Raw genomic sequence first — 23,935 nt, 5'->3', positions numbered from 1 at the left:
TATAGTAATGGCTTACAGCAATGATAGAGGTAAAGCATATTTCATTAATATTTAATACAGATTGGAATTATTCTAAAATTATTAAAACAAGTTTCAAACATAATAACTAGTTTCAAGTAGCACCGATAAATTTGAAGGAAATAGCACTGAGGAATCTAAAGGAAGTAGCACTGAAGAATTTGAAGGAATTTGTACTAAGGAATCTAAAGGTAAATATAATATACTAAACAAGTTGAATATTAAAAAATTTTTCTTAATTATAATTTATTTATTATACGATTTCATGTAATATTCACATATTATTTAAACTAAATATATTTCATGTAAAAAATTATTTTAGATAATTTAACTCGTAAGTTAATGATTATCTTATAATTTGCATAAATAGAATTACTTATTTTTGTTATATTCTATATGATTAAATAATTATTTGATGATGATAATACTATAGTTAGTAAGTTATCATTCACTTTTTTTACTGTATTTATATAATATTCAAATAACTAAATTCTTTATTTAATTAATAATTAATAATTTAGATGGTAGGTTGTGATATTCAATTATAATATATCCATTTAATATTTACATGTAATTCCATCTAACTGTAATTCTTTATTTGAATGATTAGATTGTAAGTTATATATTTAATATACAGCATATAATTTATTTTTAACATCTAATTGACTAATAACTAATGATTGTAGGGTGTAAGTTAATATGTTATCTATATTTCTATTATTTAAATAAATTGGTCTAACTCATTCTTAATGCTCAATAATATAATAATATAGGGAGTAAGTTATTTATTTAATTCTATTAATACATGTTTATACAATGTATGCATATACTAAATTCTTTATTTGGAAAATTACTTAATAATATAGGGGGTAAGTTGTTTTATTTTAGCATTATATACTTATACAATATTTGCATATAATTTAACCTGGTTAAATTTTCCATTTGGTAATTTACTTAGATCGTAAGTTATAATAATTAATTTATTTATTCTATTATTACATGTTTGTATGATATTTAACAATTTAAATTAACTAAATTCTTTATTTTATAATAATATAGGGAGTAAGTTATTTAATTAATAATTCTATTATTATAATATCTACTTATAATGAACTTAATTCTTTCTTTAAAAAAATTATTTGGCAATTTATTTAGATTGTAAGTTATTTATTTATTTCTATTATTACATATTTATATAACACTCACATATAATTTTAACTCAATTTTTATATATGTTAATTTCTTTAGCTTGTAAGATATAAGTTATTTACTTAATTCTATTATTACTATTTTACATAAAATTTTAATTGTTTAAATTTTTAAAAAATTACTTAATAATATAGGGGGTAAGTCATGTATTATTATGTATTTATATAATATCTATATTTATCTAAACTAACTGCTAACTATTTAAAAAATTTTTTAATAATACAGGTGGTAAGTTATTTAATTCTATTGCATATATAATATCAAATATATAATTTAAACTGGCTGAATTCTTTATTTAAAAAAATATATTTGTAATTTATTTTAGTTGGTAAGTTATAAGCTATTTATTTAATTCTACCGCATTATTCATATTAATACAAATAATTTAAACTCATTCTTCATTAAAAAATTATTTCATAATGATATAGGAGGTAAGACAATTATTTAATTCTGTTATTATATAATTATATAATGTTTGCATATCAGATGGAATTTAAATTAACCAAATTCTTTATTTATAAAATTATTTAATTATATAGAAGGTAAATTATTTATTCAATTATATTATTATGTATTATATATATATATATATATAATTTAAACCAATGAATAACTTTATTTAAAAATTATTTAATAATATAGGATGTAAGTTATTTATTTAATTTCATTATTACATATATTTACATATAAATTTTAAACTTGATTTAAAAAAATTATTTGGTCATTTATTTAGATCGTAAGTTATAAGTTATTTATTATTACATATTTGTATAATATTTATGTAGAAATACAGAACTAACTAAATTATTTATCTTATTTAATAATATAGGGTGTAAGTTATTTTATTTAATTCTATTATTACATTGCATTATATTATTACATATAATTTAAACTAACCAAGTTCTTTATTTAAAAAAATTATTTGATAATTTATTTTAGATCGTAAGTTATGAGTTATTTCTTTAATTCTATTATTACATATCTATATAATATATGTGTATAATTTAAATTAATTAAATTCTTTATTTAAAATTGATTGACAATTTAACTTTAGATAGTAGTAAGTTATAAGTTATTAATTATAACATATCGATATATAAATTTTAATATAATTTAAGCTAACTAACCTTAATTAAAAAATTATTTGTAATTTATTTCAGGTAGTAAGTTATTAACTATTACACATAATATTTTTAAATAATTTGATTAAATTCCTTAATTAAAAAATTATATGTAATTTATTTCAGATCGTAAGTTATAAGTTATTAATTATTACATATGTTAATATTTTTATATAATTTAAACTAACGAAATTTTTTATACATGATAATATAGGATGTAAGTTATTTATTTAATTATATTTCCTATATAATATTTACAATAAATAACTAAATTCTTTATTAAAAATTATTTAATAATATAGTTAGTAAGTTATTTCTTTTATTTTTTATTATTACATATTGCAATATTTACAAAAATTTTTAATTTATTTTATATTTTAGATTGTAAGTTATAAGTTATTTATTTAACATATTTTATACAGTATTTACATATAATATAAACTACTAACTAAATATTTTATTGAAAAAATCATTTGGTAATTTACTTTAGCTGGTAAGTTATTTATTGTTATTACATATTATAAAATATAAACTATCTAAATTCTTTCTTTAAAAAATTATTTGGTAATTTATTTTAGTTGGTAAGTTATAAGATTATATTATCATTTATCAGCATATTTGTATACAGTAAAATTTATATATACAGTAATTTAAAATAGCTAAATTCTTCATTTAAAATTTTAGACCCCTGTAAGTTGGTTTTGTTATTATATTTATGATATATGATATTTATTTAAAGTTCCAATTAATTAAAATTCTTTGTTTAAAAAAAAAATATATCTGATACTATAGTTGGTAAGTTATAAATTATAGGTTACTTATTTATATATATTTATACAAAAACTAATTTTTTATTTTATTATATTCATAATAAAATTTTAGAGTGAGTATTTAATTTTAAATTTTAGCATAATTTATTATAAATTTAATATTGATTTATAATTATTTGAATTATAGGTTTGGAAAAAGCGGAAATACAATTTTAGATAAATTTATTCTTGGTAAAAAATTAAGATGGATTCCTTACAATCAATTTAAAAATGTTAAATATCTTGATAAAGGAGGGTTTAGTATCATATATAAAGCTATTTGGTTAAATGGAAATAAAGAAGTGGTTCTCAAATGTCTTAATAATTTGAATGAAAATTTGGACGAATTTTTAAATGAAGTATGATAATACATTATTTATTTATTTATTTATTTTTATATTTTAATTGTATGTATTTGATGTATGTATTTGATTTTTTATTTTTATAGTGGGAATGTCATGAAAAATGTTTAGATTTTTATGGAATTATTAACTTACATGGATTTACGAAAAATCCAGATACTTTGAATTATATGATGGTAATGGATTATGCAAATAAAGGTAATTTAAGAGGAAATTTAGGAAAAGTAATTGGAAATAATTGGAAACAAAAATTATATATGTTACATAAAATTATTTCTGGACTTAATGAAATACACAGAAAAAATCTTATTCATTGTGATTTTCATGATGGTAATATTTTAAATCATAATGATAATGCTTATGATGAAGTAAATACAGTGGATAAAATTTATATTAGTGATTTGGGTTTGTGTCGACCTGTTAAATCTTTTTTAAAAAAAGAAGATATTTATGGTATTGTACCATTTATGGCACCCGAAATTTTAAGAGGCAAACCTTATACTCCAGCTAATGATATGATAGGGCACATGATCTTCAACTTAGTTTAAGCATTTGTAAAGGTGAACGTCCTAAAGTTGTTGAAAATACACCACAATGTTATATAGATTTAATGAAAAAATGTTGGAATGACGATCCGTTAAAAAGGCCAACTGCATTAGAAGTGAAAGTTATCATTGGAAGTTGGATTTTCCATCCTTATGGTGATGAAATTAATGAAGAATTAAAAAGCCATATTATGGAATTTATAAATGCACCAATTGGGCATAACAATCTTGCTATTGCTGAACCTCATCCACAAGCATGTTATGCAAGTCGCTTACTTGATTTTACTAGTGAAAAAGTGAATGAAATTCTAGAAAGTGAATGTTTGGATTGCATGGTTAATGATATGGAATCATTGGATATGTAACATATACTGATAAATTATTTTATTTTTATTTATTTAATTATTTGATATTAAACCAGATGAAATTTTTATAATATGTAGTATTAAGTGATATTTGATATTTTGTATTCAAATAGTAATTATTCTTCTTATTTATTTTATTAGAATTATTTAAACACTAAGTATAGAGTAGTAAAATATTTTACATATTTCTTAGTTTGTAATTTAAATAATTCTTTTTTTTTATTTATTTCATACTATCTTAATATTAAATATAAATTTTAATCACATTAATTTTATTCATTAAAACTTGCAAAGTAAATAACTACTTATTTCAATTTAAAGCTTTAATACGAATGATTACTTTGCTAAATATTAAATATAAACATACGAACCATTTCTTTAATAAAAAGTTTATCTTACCAATAATTTTCAGTAATTCCCAATATTTTATGATGTTTTTATCTTTGAAAATATGAATTATTTATTTTGAAAAGTAAATTAGTTTTTATAAGCACAGAAATATAAGATATGGAAAAATAATTTATGAATTAAAATTTATACTTGTTATTCCATGGGTATCAATGAATAACTGAAATATTCTCCGATGCCTTGGAGCCCCCGAAGAGAGGGAACATCGGTTTATATGGAGTATTTATTAGATACCCATTTTATACTTTTTTATACTTTTTTTATACCGGTGGAATATTGTTTCTATCTTTTTTGAAATATCAAATCATGATGAATAAATCAATAAGTGCCTATAAAAAATGTTGGATAATCATAACTATTAAAAAATTAGAGAATATTACCTAAATCTAATAGATATTCCTTTTCATAATCAATACCAATTATTGCCCTCTACACAAATACTTGCATATTCCTGAAGCTTAAAAAACTTCAAAAAGTTTGGGGAACATCGGAATGATTAAATTTCTCCAAATTTAGATTGATTGATTTTATTTTGATAAATGAATATTTTTTATTTTTCAATGAAACTTTGAAATATTCTCACGAAATGAAGAATTCTGTTATCCCAACACTTATCTTTTTTTTATTATAATTTATATTTATTTTTTTTTTTAGACGTAATAATTTGTAACACCCTGTAACAAATACTAGTAATACTTTTATTAATGTGTAATAATTTTAAAATGTTTGCAAGTATTAATATATTAATTAATTATTGTGTCGCAACTCGCAAACAACTAAATATTTTTTATTACTATGTAAAAATTTGTAAATATTAATTTTTTATTATAAAAATTGGTATATATATATATTTTTATTAATATTTAATATATATAATACTTCGCAAAACTTAATGAATTATTATTTCGGCAATTTACAATTAATTTTGTCGTACTTCTATATGTTCAATACCATTGCTCTTCGAGTGATGTTTGCACAATCTTAAAAAACACTTAACAGCGACATAAACACTTCATAAATTTACTAGAAAAAGGTTAGAACCAAAATATGGCCAAAAAACAAAAATATCAAAAAAAGTTTTTTTTTGTGTTATTTTGTTAATTTAAGAGTGAATATATCTGGTTTACCACAAAATTCTGACAATCCGGACACCAAGATCCTGACAAACCCAAATCCCGTTGAAATAAAATCCAGATAGCCACAAATATCGACAGTTAAAAAATCTTGACCGTCAAAATATCAAAATTTTTTTTGTAGTAGCGCGCTAATTTATTCAATATTATTAAAATATAATCTGTAAATTTTATTAATACCAATGTAAATTGTTTATTAATATTAATGCAAATTAACTAACGTTAATATATTATTACATAATAGTTAAAAGGATTATGTACAGTATATTACTAGATTACTAAACTATTCCTTATCTTCTAAAATTAGAAATAATTGCATTAAAGAAATTAAGTAATCTCAAATTCATCTGATCGAATCTCAGACAGGATTTTAGACTATCAGGATTATAGACTGTAGATATTATGGGTGTCGGGATTTTTGGATGATCCCGAATATATCATATATTTTTCAATATTTGCAATGTTAACTAAATATAAGGTGGTTCCAAAGTAAAACTTTTTTTTGTCATTGATTTTTGATTTTGTAGAACGTTCGCCGAAAATGGTAGCGATTAACATTTTTATAAAAATATTCATCGCGCAATGAAAAATAAAAATTAAATTATTTTTAGATTTTTTTTTCCAGGATATTATCACTTTAACATTCAAGTAACTGATATTAATTGTTAAAAAATAAATAAATAACATTATTTTCCTGAATCATTTATTCACGAAAAAGTAAGTAAAAAAAAGATTATTAATATATTATGAACAACGAGATAAATTTAATAAATTCAGATAAAATAACCAAATGAAATAAATAATTTTTCGGCGAAATATCAAATGGTATTTCGGCGAAACGTCCTTTCGGCGAAATATCCCTTCGATGAAATATCCCTGGCTTCGGTGAAATAGATTTCGGTGATAACAAATGGTTTTATTTATTAAAATAAAAGTATGAACCATGAGCCAATATTTGGAAATAATAAATTTTGTGGTAAGAATTACTTATGATTAGAATTTTCGATAATTTTTATAATTAGCTAATGGAAATAATCAAAAGATTATTTTAAATACTTTTTCTTTATTTTATTATTATGAAAAGAGTATCAAATAATTTATTTTCAACTGGTGAAAAAAAAAAAAAAATTTTCGAAATATGTTATTCAACATCACTAATATGTCGTCTACGTTAATTTCTTCGAAAGATCGGCAGGCATCCTTTTTTCGATTTTTTTAATTTTTTATAATTTTAAATAATTTGGTATTATATCATACCATTTTAAAAAAAAAAAATCTCTTAATCGTTAATGTAATTAGAATAAAAAATATTCATGAAAATATTATAATATTATGTTATTTTTCTAGAATGATGACTAAGTACTTACGTGAATATAATGCATATTTGTATTTCTTAATAATCAGTGGTACAAACTATAAAATCAGGTCAATACTATAAATTTGGTTCCTAAATTGTTTATATGAAAATTTAAATATAAAATTATAATGGTAACAATTGTCATTAATGGGCTACAAAAAATACGTTACATTATTTTACGTAATCAAAAAAAAAAAAAATGGAAAAACCGGGAAAAAATGATGATCGTATACAGAACAGATTGTCATATAATTTTACTAACACGGATGGTCGCCGGTGCACCTGAATCTGCCGATCGGAAATTTTTTCATACCAAAAAACAAATATTTTCTTAATAAGTAAAGGAATACTAGAATAAAAAAATAAATTTAACCAATTAAAAATTTTGGAAATATTTAACCGGTTAAATTAAAAAAATTTTTTTTTTTTAATAATTATGCACGTACTGTACCGTCTGTACGTGACAATCTTTATAATATTTGTTGTGTTTATAAATTTCTGAAAGCCGTAAATATCACATAATCACAGATGTAAAGTTTTACTTTACGCACGGGACATGCCGGGAAATTCCTTTGTTGATAATCACACATTACTTAACTTTGTGAAAACATAAATATGTAAGTTTAGTAACACAAACATCAATATGGCTTTTTATCGCTGACAAATTCTTATATAATGCAAATAAACCGTCGATGCAGTATAAATAGAAATTGTAGAACCTTTATTTTTGACGAAGAAAAAACATCTTAATTAGTTTAACTGCTTATTTAGTAAAAATTACTAAAATTATTTCACTTAAACTAAAATCATGGGTAATATCAAATCACATTTAAAACATAAACGACCATCAATAAAAAAAATACCTGAATTTGACCAAATAGAATCAGACAAAGAAAGAAATGAGAAACTAATTGACTATTATTTATCGACTAGTATCGATTCCATTGATAGATTACATATATATCATTTTCTTAGAGCATATATATTTCAAAGTAGATTTTCTTCCCCAGTTGAAGATAAATTAATTGAAGGAGGGTGTAAGGTTTTAGATGTCGGGTAAGTGATATCATATCTTTAAAGTGAATAATTTCTAATATTCGAGGAATTTTATGACAATATATATTTTAAGATGTGGAGCTGCGACGTGGTTATTAGATTTATCAAACAAATATGAAAATTCTTATTTTTATGGAGTTGATATTAAACCAATATATCCACAAGAGGTAATAAAATTTTAAATTTTATTTTATTATGAAGAAAAAACCGAAATTTTGATCCTTTTTAATCTATAAAATTCGATAGATAAAACCAAATAATCTTGAATTCATCGAAGCCGATGTAACTAATCGATTATCATTTCATGATAACGAATTTGATTTTACACATTTAGAAAATATGAGCTTTGTATTTACACCAGATCAATGGGATTTCATTCTTTCTGAGCTCGTGAGGTATTTCTTTTTTTTTTTAAAGAAGAAAAATAATTATTATCGACAATTCGACATGTATGAGACGTTGCAATGAAAATTGCGTACACTGATCTATATAATTTTTTATTAGAGTAACGAAACCAGGTGGATACATTGAAATATCTGATAGACGTAACGGTTATATTGGCGAAGGTCCAATTTTTCGTAAATTGACGGATGCAAGTAATTATATTTATATTCATCTTAATTCATGTATTATGTGTATTATAAATTATTAATTTTACTTTTCATAATTAATCATAGTTTGGTCAACATATTCAAAACGAAATATTGATGTTAAATTGGTGTATAAACTAGATTCAAAATTTGAATTACAACCAAATATAGGAAAAGTTCATCGAATTGAAAAAGATCTTATTATAGGTCCAAATGGTGATAAAATTGGTTTAGTTTTTCAAGATTTGACTTTTTCTTATCATAAATCAGAATTGTCAATCAAGGTTTTAAGTGAGGAAATGGGAATTTCTGAAGAAGAATACAAAAATATGGTAGAAAATCTAGTTGAAGAATTTAAACAAACTAGTACTGAGAGTGTTCATGTCAGATTTTGGACCCAAAAACAATTATCGGAATAATAAGTCATGAATAAATTTTTATGTATTAATATGTATTTTAGAATATTTAATGCAAATGAATATTTACATTTCATACTTTAATGGATAATTACAATAGGAAATTGTGATCTAATTTATCTATACTATAGTTTTTAAGTTTTTATATACCTTTATAGTGGTGACAGGATTATATAAGCGAAAATATTAATTATTGGAATTTAAAATATTAAAAATATTATAAATTACTAATAATTATAACACATATGAACGTTATTAAAAATCTTTGAAATATTAATTTTTTGCGTATTTATTTAGATTATTTTTTTTTCCTCTATATCGGCATTGATATTTTGGTGGAAAAGTATCGGTAATTAAATTATCGCTCGTGGTTATTAGTTAAATTATAATGCTGGTCAAGCTTCTAATTTTGGCCTGCGTTATGTTAAAAAAAATTCAGTACAATCTACCAATACAATTGACAAACCGACCTTTAATTTTATCAATCACATGACATCATATATCTCTCCTTGAGGCGTAGAACGGTAATTTTGCTATAAAAGCGGAATGACATAGTAATGACATAATACTATCATGACGTGACCAAAAATTTATATTATAGTTACTTTATTAATTTGTTCAGCACGTGACGATGTACAATAACACTTCTGACTTTAAATAATAGTTATTGCGTCAGTCACATGTTATTATATTGAAGGATTAATTATAGTCATATTTAGCCGATAAAAAAAAATATTAATCATTTAGCCATAAACAACAATAATTACTCATATCGTTCATATAAATAAAAAGTTACGCGAAAAAAATGACATGTAACACATAATCTTGATGTGGGTTTCGTCATGAGTAATTGAGTATATGATTTAAATAATATAAATATCTCAATATCTCATTAATCTTTTTAAGCTTTCTTTATCTCTTTTTTTTCATCTTTTTTTTCATCACCTTTTTTCAAGCTTTCTTTATCTTCTTTTTTTCATCTTTTTTTTCATCCTGACTTTCTTTATCTTCTTTTTTTTCATCTTTTTTTTCATCCTGGCTTTCTTTATCTTCTTTTTTTCATCTTTTTTTTCATCATCTTTTTTTTTTTAGGCTTTTTTTATCTTCTTTTTTTCGTCATCTTTTTTTTCATCCTGGCTTTCTTTATCTTCATTTTTTTCATCTTTTTTTTCATCCTGGCTTTCTTTATCTTCTTTTTTTCATCTTTTTTTTCATCATCTTTTTTTTCATCATCTTTTTTTTCATCATCTTTTTTTTCATCTTTTTTTTTTAGGCTTTTTTTATCTTCTTTTTTTCGTCATCTTTTTTTTCATCCTGGCTTTCTTTATCTTCTTTTTTTTCATCTTTTTTTTCATCATCTTTTTTTTTAGGCTTTTTTATCTTCTTTTTTTCGTCATTTTTTTTTCATCCTGGCTTTCTTTATCTTCTTTTTTTTCATCTTGTTTTTTTCATTGTCTTTTTTTTTAGGCTTTCTTTATCCTTTTTTTCGTCATCTTTTTTTTTAGGTTTATCTTCTCTCTGACTAGGTCTCTTTAGGTCTCTTTATTAGATCTTCCTTAAGCCCCCTTTTCACATCTTCCTTTAGGTATGAATTTTTTTTTTTTTTGATGTTTATACTTTATATTTGTTATCTGACCTCTTATCATTGGATTGTATTTATTCCTTTTTTTTATTTATCAGTTATAGCAATATTTTGTATTGAAACACTGGACAACAGATGAAAGTTCTCTGAATTGAGCATTACTGATTTTCTAGATGAGTGTAAATGGCTCAAGAGACTTTAAAAGAGGTGTGTATTTTTTTATTTGCAAAGTGGGTAACTTCCTAAGTCAAAATTAGAACGGATAACTCATTGAGTCGGGGAGTTCACAAATTTTACTTAGGAGGGTACAGGATTTATTTGTTTGGGTTGGGTAAGGGTGAGCAAAGTGGGTAATTCCTTGAAATTACGTGCTTTTTCTTTTTTATTTTATATTATTTTTATTTTTATTTTTTTATTTCCTTTTTTTTCTTTTTTTTTTATTTCTTTTTTATTTCTTTTGTTCACTTGATAACCAACTCAAGCAGATAACATCCTACTTTGTTATTGATAAAGTCTGCTAATTCTAAAGGAGGAATTGGCTATGTCTTCTTTACCATTAAATAAAAATTTAGCACACTATTAATAATTTTTTCTTTGTCATAATAGGTAAATGCAGAGATTTACAATCACTGATAAAATGAAGAAATTTCTTAGAGGAGTTCTTGAAAAAAGTGCATATTAAGTATTAAAAATGTGAAAATTCTTTTTTTTTGATGTTTATACTTTATATTTGTTATCTGACCTCTTATTATTGGATTGTATTTATTCCTTTTTTTATTTATCAGTTTTAGCAATATTTTGTATTGAAACACTGGACAACAGATGAAAGTTCTCTGAATTGAGCATTACTGATTTTCTAGATAAGTGTAAATGGCTCAAGAGACTTTAAAAGAGGTGTGTATTTTTTTATTTGCAAAGTGGGTAACTTCCTAAGTCAAAATTAGAACGGATAACTCATTGAGTCGGGGAGTTCACAAATTTTACTTAGGAGGGTACTGGATTTGTTTGTTTGGGTTGGGTAAGGGTGAGCAAAGTGGGTAATTCCTATGAAATTACCTGCTTTTTCTTTTTTATTTTATATTATTTTTATTTTTATTTTTTTATTCCCTTTTTTTTCTTTTTTTTTATTTCTTTTTTATTTCTTTTGTTCACTTGATAACCAACTCAAGCAGATAACATCCTACTTTGTTATTGATAAAGTCTGCTAATTCTAAAGGAGGAATTGGCTATGTCTTCTTTACCATTAAATAAAAATTTAGCACACTATTAATAATTTTTTCTTTGTCATAATAGGTAAATGCAGAGATTTACAATCACTGATAAAATGAAGAAATTTCTTAGAGTTCTTGAAAAAGAGTGCGTATTAAGTATTAAAAATGTGATGTTTATACTTTATATTTGTTATCTAATCTCTTATCATTGGATTGTATTTATTCCTTTTTTTATTTATCAGTTATAGCAATATTTTGTATTGAAACACTGGACAACAGATGAAAGTTCTCTGAATGGAGCATTACTGGTTTTCTAGATGAGTGTAAATGGCTCAAGAGAACTTTAAAAGAGGTGTGTATTTTTTTATTTGCAAAGTGGGTAACTTCCTAAGTCAAAATTAGAACGGATAACTCATTGAGTCGGGGAGTTCACAAATTTTACTTAGGAGGGTACTGGATTTGTTTGTTTGGGTTGGGTAAGGGTGAGCAAAGTGGGTAATTCCTATGAAATTCACAGGTCGAATAAAGGGCTATCAGGTGATTTTCAATCACCTGATAGCCCTATGTTTTTCCATCGATTCCGCTTTGAATAGAATCTGGCAGGCCTATATGAAATTTAACCGATTTTTAGCGTAAATCAGGGATAAATAACATGGCTATCGAATTAGAGAATATCGGGTAAGTTCAATGCCAAAACCAGGAGGAATCTAAGCATCCCGATATGACTATAATATTCCGATAAATCAGGTGTATATCATTTGAATATCAGTTGTAAATTGTATATTGATAAAATCACGAAAATTTAATTTAAATAAATATAGTATTTTATTTTACAATTAAATATTGCATGTAATATTGTTCTATTTAAATTATAATAAATAAATTGCTACATTATATTCAACTTATGTTATTACAAATACGAAGTAGTAAGTTTAAATCTTGCTTGATTCCGATTTATTTATTTCATTTATATTATAGAATCTACTTGAAAAAAAAATTAAAATAATTATTAATAAACTAATTATTATAAAATATTAACGAACAAATAAAAAACTTACTTGGTAAAATAAAAAATATTTATTATTCGGACTGGTAGGAAGATGAAATAGCCCATTCCGGAGCATTACGAGGTGGCTTGGAATTATCTATGTACATTTGATCGTCGTACCATCGTTTCCTTACTATTTTTAAGTTCTGAGTGGCTTCACCTACTTCATCAGCACGTCGCAAGAGAATCCGCAACTAAAAAGTTTAATTATGTAAGTAATTGAAAAAAAATACAATGTAATAATTCAGCATATATCTCACCCTTTGCGATCTCCACTTCTTATCGTATACATGAAGAACGTGATTCGTATTTTCATTCCTAGATGGACGAATCTTCATGTTTTTCTCTTCTTGAGCTTATGTGAAAGGAAAAAACGATATCGTAAAGTGTTAGTATTTCAATGATAGTAGCAACTATTATACGCAGAAAACACAAACCTTCTTCTTCGTCTGTTTCCGAAACTTCGTCTGAATGGTAATTTGAATCATTAATGATTTCTCTTAAATCCTTGATCAAATTGCTAAATTCTAAATCCGTGAGCATTTGATCTTTGGTATCTATCATACGCTTCAATCCTCTTTGACGTCTTTCCTTTTTCTTTGCAACAAAAATAATATAAATACATAAAATGTTAAATAGATATTCTGCAAATTTGAGACGTCTTATATCTTACTAACTTGATGATGATATTCAATAAAGAGCGCCATCATCCTATTTCAAACCTAAAGTAAAGTTGTACTTACATCTTTCCTTCTACTGTTTATACCCGTTCTTTGTCTGTTTGCTTTTTGTTTCTGAGGATTCAATGACAAAATGTAGGTGTCTCTTTGGTGACGATGATAATTCTGAAGAACTTTCTTCAATTCCGTGTCAGTGTAGTGAAATCTTTCGCCAAGCGCTCTCTTTATAGCCGGAATTACATTTTGAACCACATATATCTCGATGTCAGTCCACCGATTCTTATAGTCTAACTGTAAAGAGGCATCCAAGCTTTTTAATATGTTGACAACATCATCCTATTATAGATAGAAGAGAAGTAAGTTAAGTAAATTACTTAAAAAACTACACAACTTGAGCGCAATAATACAAATACTGACCCGGAAAACTTTTTTGTAATCTTTATTCATAGGTTCTAAATTATTCCGAGCTTTTTTGATACTTGCTGAAGTATCAGGTGACGCAGAAGGTATTCTTGTTCGACTTCTATTCCTGTGAAGTTCTTCGATTTTGTCCGTCAATTCCATCACAATTGAACGTAACTCTGTAATTTCTGATTTAAATAAAATTAATGTTAATTATTTTCAAATTTTTTCATTATAAAATTCATTCATACACAATTTCTTTTTTATAATAAATTACCTTCTTGATTTCGAATTTCTCTACTCTCATTCCTTTTGCGCCTTTTCTCCCTTCCATAACCTCCACTCACGTCTCTTTCTCTTTCTCGTTCCCTATTGTAGCGTTCTCCACTCACGTCTCTTTCTCTTTCTCGTTCCCTATTGTAGCGTTCTCCACTCACGTCTCTTTCCCTTTCTCGTTTCCTATTGTAGCGTTCTTCTAATGAAGGAGGATTACGTGGAGTTCGGCTTCTGCCTCTCTCATGTACCAACTTTTCTTTTTCATGCAAGCTACCCCGCTGTACAATGGCTCTTTTCTGTTGTATATCGTCCTTCCTCTTCGTTGAAACGGACTTTCCCTGATAAATTCTTCTCCGGAATTTTGCATACTGATAAATAAAAAAAAAAAGTAAAAATGTAAATCGATAATTTTTTTTAATTAAATGAAAGTAAAATTGATATTTTTTTTAAATTAAATGAAAATAAAATTGATATTTTTTTTAAATTAAATGAAAATAAAATCGATATTTTTTTTTTTAATTAAACAAACAAATATTACCTGTATCTAGAATTTCTCATGATAAGGAGTGACTGCGTGAGAGAAAGAATTACAATACAATTAGGATAATCCGTAGACTATTTATATACTAAAATTAAGCTTTTTGGTTGGATTAGATAATACACAAATGATTAAATCAATTATTACTTACGATCTTTCGTATGTTTGTTATTATATCAAAATTATCTATTCAGTAATAAAATTTCAATTAAATAATGTCTTATATCAATAATAAAAATACTCCTTCATATGTTTATCCTCCTAGAACGCGAAAATTTGTACAATGTTATTGTCCAAGTTGTAAAGGAAAACTGGTAGATCCTAGAACCAAAAAAAGTCATTATGCTAAAAAAGATAGGATCGTACCTCAAAGAGAAGTTATTAGAAATTCTGAATCAAAAAATCAACCTATTGATCCAATACCTCCTTTGGGAGAATTTATGGAAACGAATGATGATGACGATCCACAAGAAAATTATCAATTCTTACTTAGAAAAATGTTACCAGTATTTCAAAAAAACATAAAATCTACGATTTCGGTTCCAGAAGTAACTAATGAACTATTCTCTGATGATGATGAAGGAGATGATAATGATGATGGTGGTGATGACAATGATGGTGATAATGTATCTGAAGAGGAAAATGAACAAAACTCTGATGATGATACTTTAGGATATTCATCAGATGATTCTGAATTGAATTTTGACGCTCCAGAATTGGAATTAGAAGATGATCTTAAGTACCCGAAAGAAGGATTAGATGACACCTTTTCTTGGATCATTATATGGATCTTGAAGTACCAAGAGAGATTTCGTCTACCTAATGTGGCTACGAATTCTCTTTTTAAGTTTTTCCGCTATGTTCTCATGAATATAAACAAAAACTTATTTTCGACGTTTCCTACATCTCTCTATATGGCACACAAGAATCTTGGTATTTGCGCGCATCTAACAAAATATGCGGCTTGCGAAAAGTGTTGCAAATTGTATAGAATTGCCGATGTGTCTAGTAACAGTCCTGATATTACGCCTAAATTCACAGATTGTGTGTTCCAAGAGTTTCCTAACCACCCAATGAGTAATAAAAGAGAGATCTGCAGAAATCCTTTATATAAACTTGTCCCTACGAAGAACGGTATAATCAAAAAACCAGCATTGATATTTCCCACAATTAGCTTGAAACATCAATTATATCTTTTGTTCAAGCGAAAAGGCTTTGAAGAAGCTTGCAGAAAGTGGGTTAACCGTCCCTCTGATCCAGAAATTCTTGCTGATATATATGATGGAAGAATATGGAAATCTTTTAAAGACGAAAATGGGTCAACCTTCTTTCAGCAAGACTTAGCAGATACCAATCTTGGAATAATGCTTAACATAGATTGGTTTCAACCGTTTGAAAATTCCCAATATAGCACCGGAGCAATTTATGCTATCATTTGCAACTTACCCAGGAATGAACGATTTAAACCATCTAATATATTAACGTTGGCATTAATCCCAGGACCAAATGAACTATCATTACATCGCCTAAACCACTACCTTGCTCCTCTGGTCGACCAGTTAATTGAATTATGGTATGGTATTGATCTATCAGAAACTTTTGAACATTCCGACAGAAAAACAATTAAGGCCGCTGTGATATGTTGTTCTTGTGACATACCTGCCGCAAGAAAGCTTTGTGGACATATATCTGCAAGAATTGCATGTTATAGGTGTCTCAAACATGCCAATTACGATGACAGGAATCAGCCGAATTTTGGAGGACTTGATGATATGAATAACTGGTTTGTAGAAAGAGATGTTGAAGAAATTAAGAACAATGCTTTTGCATGGAAACAGTGTAAAACAGAAGAACAATGACGGAACCATGTATCAGTAACATTGGTACGATGGTCTGAAATGTATCGCCTACCCTACTTTAATCCTATACGATTTTTAGTCATAGATCCTATGCACTGTCTTTTCCTTGGAATTGCAAAATGGATCGTGACGAGACTTTGGATTGAAAAAGGAAAGTTAACGCCACAAAATCTCTCACTTATGCAAAAGAGGGCCAGCAATATCCAGGTGCCAGTAGACATTGGTAGGATTCCAAGTAAAATATCAACAGGCGAAGGCTTTTCTGGCTTTTCTGCCGATCAGTGGAAAACATTCACGTTAATATTTGCCATACCTATTACTTGGGATCTTTTAAACGAAGCAGACCAGAGAATTTTGGTAAACTTCGTGCGTGTGTGTAGTATTTTAGTGTGTAGAATAGTATCAATAAGTGGTCTTAAAGAAGCTCATACACGTTTAGTAGAAATGGTAAAGGATATAGAGAGAGAATACGGGCCTAAAAAAATAACACCAAACCTGCACTTGTGCTTGCATCTATGTGAATGCTCTTTGGACTATGGACCCTTGTACGCTTTTTGGTGTTTCTCAACGGAGCGTATGAATGGCTTATTGGGTGGGTAAATTATAGAATAAAAATGATCAATTTTCACACCCTTTATTTTTTATAACACAAATTTATTTTTAGGATCGTTTCACAACAGTCATAGGAAGATCGAAATTGAGCTTATGAAAATTATTCAACATAATGCTCTTTTAGATGAATTAACATCCCATGCCGACCAAAATCCTCACCTTCAGGAAGTTCTTATAATATTAAAACCTAGAGATTCGGTCGGAAGCCTTTCAATGTATGATGAATATACTGACGAAGATTATAAAGCATTTCGCTTGTTATCAACTACAATTGAAGAAGGCGCAGCTTTCGGTTTTGAAATATTTCCAGGCTCCTTTTTAGGTCCATCAAAAAAAGATGTATTGCTTACGCAAGATATTTATTTATTATTAACAGAATTTTATTGTAATGTTTATGAAAAAGATTTTGTTGCATTGTCGCACATTCATAATGCTCCAGAACATTCTATTCCTGTTCTTCCAAAAGTCAACCAGTTTAGCAGATTAAAAATCGGAATGGAGATATTTGGTTCAGTATTGTCCTATCGACATGCCAAATCAGCAAAAATTTTGGCACAGTTTATTCTGAATGATGATACTATTGAAACATTTCCCGGCCAGGTTCAATTTTTTTTTGAACACACTGTTTACTTGCAAGAGGGCCCCAGAACGCATTATTTAGCTTTTGTGAGATGGTATAAGCCAGCCGAAAATCGTAAAACAAGATTTTATTTTAAAATTGATGATGATGCTAATTCATGTAATATTGAATTATGGAGTGATAAATTTTATGAGATGGGAAGAGATTGTATCATTCCTATACATAATATTTTATGTAGATTTGTTTCAGGAACTTTCGAAGTAGGGCAAAGAAATCCGAAAAAGTATATGGCAGTTATTCCAATAAATAGGAAATTTCATATTTAATTTTATATACGTTTGTTGTTTAACAATTTCGTAATTTTTTATTTTCATAATGCTAGATAGTTTTTACTTTTTATTTTGCAAAATACACTAATATAATCTCATATAAATATAATAAATTTATGTTTACAAAATATTTTGCTCCAAAAATAATATACAACTCGTATCAGATTTTGATAGGTTTCCGATTGTTGATATACATATCAAATATACCTTTATGGAATCTATCGGGTTATTAATAATCTACCGATTTAGCTTCGAAATTGCCTGGTCCCTATATTAACACATCGGCATTATATCATATGTCAATAAGTATACTGAATCTTACCTTATATGTTTATTGTCTATCGGCAAATTTCAATTTTCCGATATAACCTGATATTTATCCGATTTTAATATACCCGATACCTCTTTATTCGACCTGTGATTACCTGCTTTTTCTTTTTTATTTTATATTATTTTTATTTTTATTTTTTTATTCCTTTTTTTTTCTTTTTTTTATTTCTTTTTTATTTCTTTTGTTCACTTGATAACCAACTCAAGCAGATAACATCCTACTTTGTTATTGATAAAGTCTGCTAATTCTAAAGGAGGAATTGGCTATGTCTTCTTTACCATTAAATAAAAATTTAGCACACTATTAATAATTTTTTCTTTGTCATAATAGGTAAATGCAGAGATTTACAATCACTGATAAAATGAAGAAATTTCTTAGAGTTCTTGAAAAAGAGTGCGTATTAAGTATTAAAAATGTGATGTTTATACTTTATATTTGTTATCTAATCTCTTATCATTGGATTGTATTTATTCCTTTTTTTATTTATCAGTTATAGCAATATTTTGTATTGAAACACTGGACAACAGATGAAAGTTCTCTGAATGGAGCATTACTGGTTTTCTAGATGAGTGTAAATGGCTCAAGAGAACTTTAAAAGAGGTGTGTATTTTTTTATTTGCAAAGTGGGTAACTTCCTAAGTCAAAATTAGAACGGATAACTCATTGAGTCGGGGAGTTCACAAATTTTACTTAGGAGGGTACTGGATTTGTTTGTTTGGGTTGGGTAAGGGTGAGCAAAGTGGGTAATTCCTATGAAATTACCTGCTTTTTCTTTTTTATTTTATATTATTTTTATTTTTATTTTTTTATTCCCTTTTTTTTCTTTTTTTTTATTTCTTTTTTATTTCTTTTGTTCACTTGATAACCAACTCAAGCAGATAACATCCTACTTTGTTATTGATAAAGTCTGCTAATTCTAAAGGAGGAATTGGCTATGTCTTCTTTACCATTAAATAAAAATTTAGCACACTATTAATAATTTTTCTTTGTCATAATAAGTAAATGCAGAGATTTATAATCACTGATAAAATGAAGAAATTTCTTAGAGGAGTTCTTGAAAAAGAGTGTGTATTAAGTATTAAAAATATGAAATTCTTTTTTTTTTTGTTTATACTTTATATATTTGTTATATTACCTCTTATCATTGGATTGTATTTATAGAGAATTCATTGAGAATATTTTTTTTTTTGTAGAAAATTATTTGAAGAATTTTTTTAATAAGGAAGATTATTTTTTGATAGATAATTTCGTTAGTAAATTTTTTTAACAAGTGAGATTTTTTTTTTTGATAGAGAATTTCATTAAGAATTTTTTTTTTAATAGGAGGGAGTTTTCCTTGATGAAGAATTTCTTTTGGGAATTTTTTTTAATAGGTGAAGTATTTTGACAGGGAATTTTATTGGAGAATTTTTTTTTAATAGGGGGGTTGTTTTTGATAGAAAATTTCATTAAAGAATTTTGAATTTTTCTTTAATAGATTTCATTGAGAATTTATAGAAATTTCATCATAGAATTTTTTTTAATAGGTAAGATTTTTTTTTTGATAGATCATTTCGTTAATGTATTTTAACAGGGAGATTTTTTTTTTTATAGGAGAGGAGTTTTTTTTTTTTTGATATAGAAATTTTTTGAAAATTTTTTTTAATAGGTGGTAAGAATCTTTGAATTTTTCTTTAATCAGGGATATTTTTTTTGATTGAGAACTTCATTAGAGAATTGTTTGTTGAAAAAATTTTTTTATTTTTTGATGAAGAATTTTGTTTGGAATCTTAGTAGAAAATTTTATTAAAAATAGTTTTTTTTTTAATAAGTGTATTCGGCTTGAAATTTTTTTTTTTAATAATTAGAGATCTTTTTTTTATAAAAAATTGATTGAAAATTTATTGGAAAATTTTTATTAAATTTTACAATTTTAATAAATTTTTACTCCTCTTCATCTTCTTATCACTTCTTTTCATCTCCCATCACTCCTTTTTGTCTCCCATCACTCCTCTTCATCTTCCCATCACTTCTTTCCATCTCTCATCACTCCTCTTCGTCTCCTATCACTTCTTTTTATCTCCCATCACTCCTCTTCATCTTCCCATCACTTCTTTTTGTCTCCCATCACTCCTTTTTATCTCTCATCACTCTTCTTCATCTCCCATCACTTCTTTTTGTCCCATTACTCCTCTTCATCTTCCCATTACTTCTTTTTGTCTCCTATCACTCCTTGTTATCTCTCATCACTCCTCTTCATCACCCATCACTTCTTTTCGTCTCCCATCACTCCTTTTCATCTCTCATCATGTCCTATTTCTCCTTTTTGTTTCCTATCACTTCTCATTACCCTTTTTTACTCCCTTTCATCTTCTATTACTTTCCATTACTCCATTGTTATTTCATTTTTTATTAGCATCTTTCTCCTCGATCATTATAATTTACTTATCTTTTTTATTTATTGTTATTGTTTTTTTATTTGTATTACTTCATTGAAAATAAATATATATGGTTATTTTTTTCTTTAAAATCAAAAATGTGTGACTTAAATTTTAATATTTGCAAATAAAATTTTATTAAATAAGATTATTTTGAATAAATATGTTTGCAAAATAATTTTTTAAAAATATCTTTTGCAATAATAACCGATCAAAAATTAGATACATTATATGACATATTTGGAAAAAAACCAGGTGATGATCGCCCAGGCGACGTTTAACAATCTCCAATTTTTATTTATATATATTAAAAGTATTTAAAATAGTAGATTTCAAAAAATGTTTTTATGCCAATTACAAAAAAAAAAAAAATACTAATGATTAATTTTTATTTTATTACTTTGCAGGTGAGCCAGCTCAAGCTTTTTTGAGCCAGCTTGTCAAGCATCAAGCCAATTTATTAAGTATGGCTCAGCTTGCAAGCTGGCTCAGCTTATGCAGAGCTTTACTAGTATATAAAATTTGCTTAATTTACTATCAGCTATGTTATTTAGGATTCTATCATAGTTTTTTTTTAATTTTATCTTAATCTTATTAATGTAATTTAATATTTTTTAATTTTATAAAAAAAAAGATCTCTAATGAAATTCTTTATTAAAAAAAAATATTTTCAAGCCAAAATTCTTGATACACTTAATAAAAAAAAACTATTTTCAATAAAATTTTTTATTGAGACTTCTAATAAAATTCTCCATCAAAAAAACACATTTTCCCTATTAAAAAAAAATTCAAAGATTCTTTCCTATTAAAGTTAAATTCTTAAAAGAATTTTTGTCAAAAAAAAACTTCCCTCCTATTAAAAAAAAAAAATTCTTTACCGAATTCTCTATCAAAAAAAAATCTCACCTGTTAAAACAATTTACTAATGAAATGATTTATCAAAAAAAAAATCTTACCTATTAAAAAAAAATTCTATGATAAATTTCTATCAAAAAAAAAATTCTCAGCGAAATTATTTATCTTCCTATTAAAGAAAAATTCTTTAATGAATTTCTCTATCAAAAACAATCCTCCTATTAAAAAAAAATTCTCTAATAAAATTCTCCGTCAAAAAATACTCTCACCTATTAAAAAAAATTCCCAAAAGAAATTCTTTATCAAAGAAAACTCTCTCCTATTAAAAAAAATTCTTAACGAAATTCTCTATCAAAAAAAAAATCTCATTTGTTAAAAAAATTTCTGACAAAATTATTTTTATCAAAAAAAAATCTTTCCTATTAAAAAAAATTCTCAATGAATTCTCTATCAAAAAAAAATCCTGTAAAAAAAATTGTTCCAACAAATTAGGTAGTATACTGTATGTCCAAAAAAAAATCATTAAAAAAAAATTCTTATTAAAAAAAAATTCTCCAATGAAATTTTAATTTTTTAACGAAATTATCCATCGAAATAAAAACTCAGAAATGTCACTATCAATAAAAAAATTCTCTAACAAAATTTTTTTTCAAAAAAAAGTCTTATTAAAAAAAAAAAAATCCCAAAAGAATTTTATCAAAAATAGATTAAAAATAAAAATTCTCTACAAAATTTGTATTATAAAAAAAAAGCCAATAAAATAAAAAAGATTCTTCGTGTAAAACTATGCTAAACTTAAAAAACATAAAATATCACCCCTGTGCTGACAAAGAAACTAATTGTTGACAAGATAAAATTAAAATCAAATACAGTTGGACAAAAACATCAAGTACAGCACGAACAGATAAAACATCAACCATGTACAGATAAAACATCAAGCACGTACAGGCGGTACAGATAAACATCAGATAAAAATATCAAGCACGGGACAGATGAAAATCAAGCATAAACAGGTAAAATGGCAGACACGGGGTGACATTTTGTTTAACCATGCTTGATTTTTTACCACACAATATCTGATAATTTTGTCCAACTCAGCTTGCCATACTGTATGTGGGTTGGGAGTGTAGGCTTGTGTGGGTTGGGAGTGTAAATTGGAGTGTGGGTTGGGGATGTGTGGGTGGTGTTTTACTTTCTTTTTTTTTTTGGCTTTTTTTTAGGTCTGTCTTCTCTCGTCTAGTTCTTTTTTTATTAGAAAATGCGTCTAATATGTCCTGGAAAGATGAAGTTGGGAAAGAATTAGGTCTTCGCTTAGGCTCCTTTTCTTTGTGTCTGCCTTTATGTATGTGGGTTTGGAGTGTGGGCTTGTGTGGGTTTTTGTGTGGGTGGTGTTTTACCTTCTTTTTTTTTCGTTCCCCTTCCCCCTGATCAATGTTGCTGCGCCTCAAGTTGGCGATCAGGTGACAAGTAGTAGTCAGCAACTTATGTTTATATGGTTTATATGAAAACAATTTAATGTATTCACAATAATTCAAAGATAGTAATGTTAAATTAATTTCTAGTAATATAGTAATAAGACATAGTAATAAGAATGAATATAAAGTCTTAAAGCATGATCTGCATTAGTCTTACGATATACAGATATTTATTGTACGGTGGTAATTACGGCAACAAATATAAATATGAAAAATGATTTAGGATCAAGTTTGTTAATTAAACATCAGGATCAATTAATAGGGTGGGTGGTAAATTCAGGATCGGAGAACTCATAAGAAGCCAGCAAATAACGCTAATTCTTCATCGAAAGACGAACAAACTTCGAAGCA

General features: G+C 25.9%; 4 protein-coding genes across 5 annotated transcripts; 3 read left to right on the top strand and 1 right to left on the bottom strand.

Annotated features, from left to right (window-relative positions):
* Positions 1-3,063: 3,063 nt before the first annotated feature.
* Positions 3,064-4,429, top strand: OCT59_015902 (uncharacterized protein; the record flags this gene model as incomplete). The annotated part of the gene is made up of 4 exons (XM_066132129.1): positions 3,064-3,086; positions 3,306-3,516; positions 3,606-3,972; positions 4,080-4,429. 4 exons carry the CDS (start codon positions 3,064-3,066, stop codon positions 4,427-4,429), a joined length of 951 nt encoding a protein of 316 aa, XP_066003149.1.
* A 3,706-nt stretch (positions 4,430-8,135) lies between these two features.
* On the top strand, positions 8,136-9,392 carry OCT59_015901 (uncharacterized protein; the record flags this gene model as incomplete). The annotated part of the gene is made up of 5 exons (XM_025331221.2): positions 8,136-8,383; positions 8,457-8,550; positions 8,630-8,778; positions 8,888-8,979; positions 9,061-9,392. 5 exons carry the CDS (start codon positions 8,136-8,138, stop codon positions 9,390-9,392), a joined length of 915 nt encoding a protein of 304 aa, XP_025169196.1.
* A 3,870-nt stretch (positions 9,393-13,262) lies between these two features.
* Positions 13,263-14,955, bottom strand: OCT59_015900 (uncharacterized protein; the record flags this gene model as incomplete). Its single annotated transcript, XM_066132128.1, has 7 exons — positions 13,263-13,424; positions 13,491-13,585; positions 13,668-13,827; positions 13,974-14,246; positions 14,328-14,500; positions 14,590-14,771; positions 14,837-14,955. 7 exons carry the CDS (start codon positions 14,953-14,955, stop codon positions 13,263-13,265), a joined length of 1,164 nt encoding a protein of 387 aa, XP_066003148.1.
* A 386-nt stretch (positions 14,956-15,341) lies between these two features.
* Positions 15,342-16,345, top strand: OCT59_015899 (uncharacterized protein; the record flags this gene model as incomplete). 2 transcript variants are annotated; one of them, XM_066132126.1, is made up of 2 exons in its annotated part: positions 15,342-16,260; positions 16,332-16,345. In XM_066132126.1, 2 exons carry the CDS (start codon positions 15,342-15,344, stop codon positions 16,343-16,345), a joined length of 933 nt encoding a protein of 310 aa, XP_066003146.1. The 2 variants fall into 2 exon arrangements, with proteins under 2 accessions (XP_066003146.1, XP_066003147.1); XM_066132127.1 differs by lacking the exon at positions 16,332-16,345 and having other exon boundaries at positions 15,342-15,865; positions 15,931-15,949.
* Between the last annotated feature and the right edge of the window lie 7,590 nt (positions 16,346-23,935).

Source organism: Rhizophagus irregularis, chromosome 24 (genome assembly GCF_026210795.1).
Source record: "Rhizophagus irregularis chromosome 24, complete sequence".
In the NCBI taxonomy this organism is placed as follows: Eukaryota; Fungi; Glomeromycota; class Glomeromycetes; order Glomerales; family Glomeraceae; genus Rhizophagus; species Rhizophagus irregularis.
Note: the sequence above shows the minus strand (reverse complement) of the source record. Positions and strands in the feature narration are given on the sequence as shown.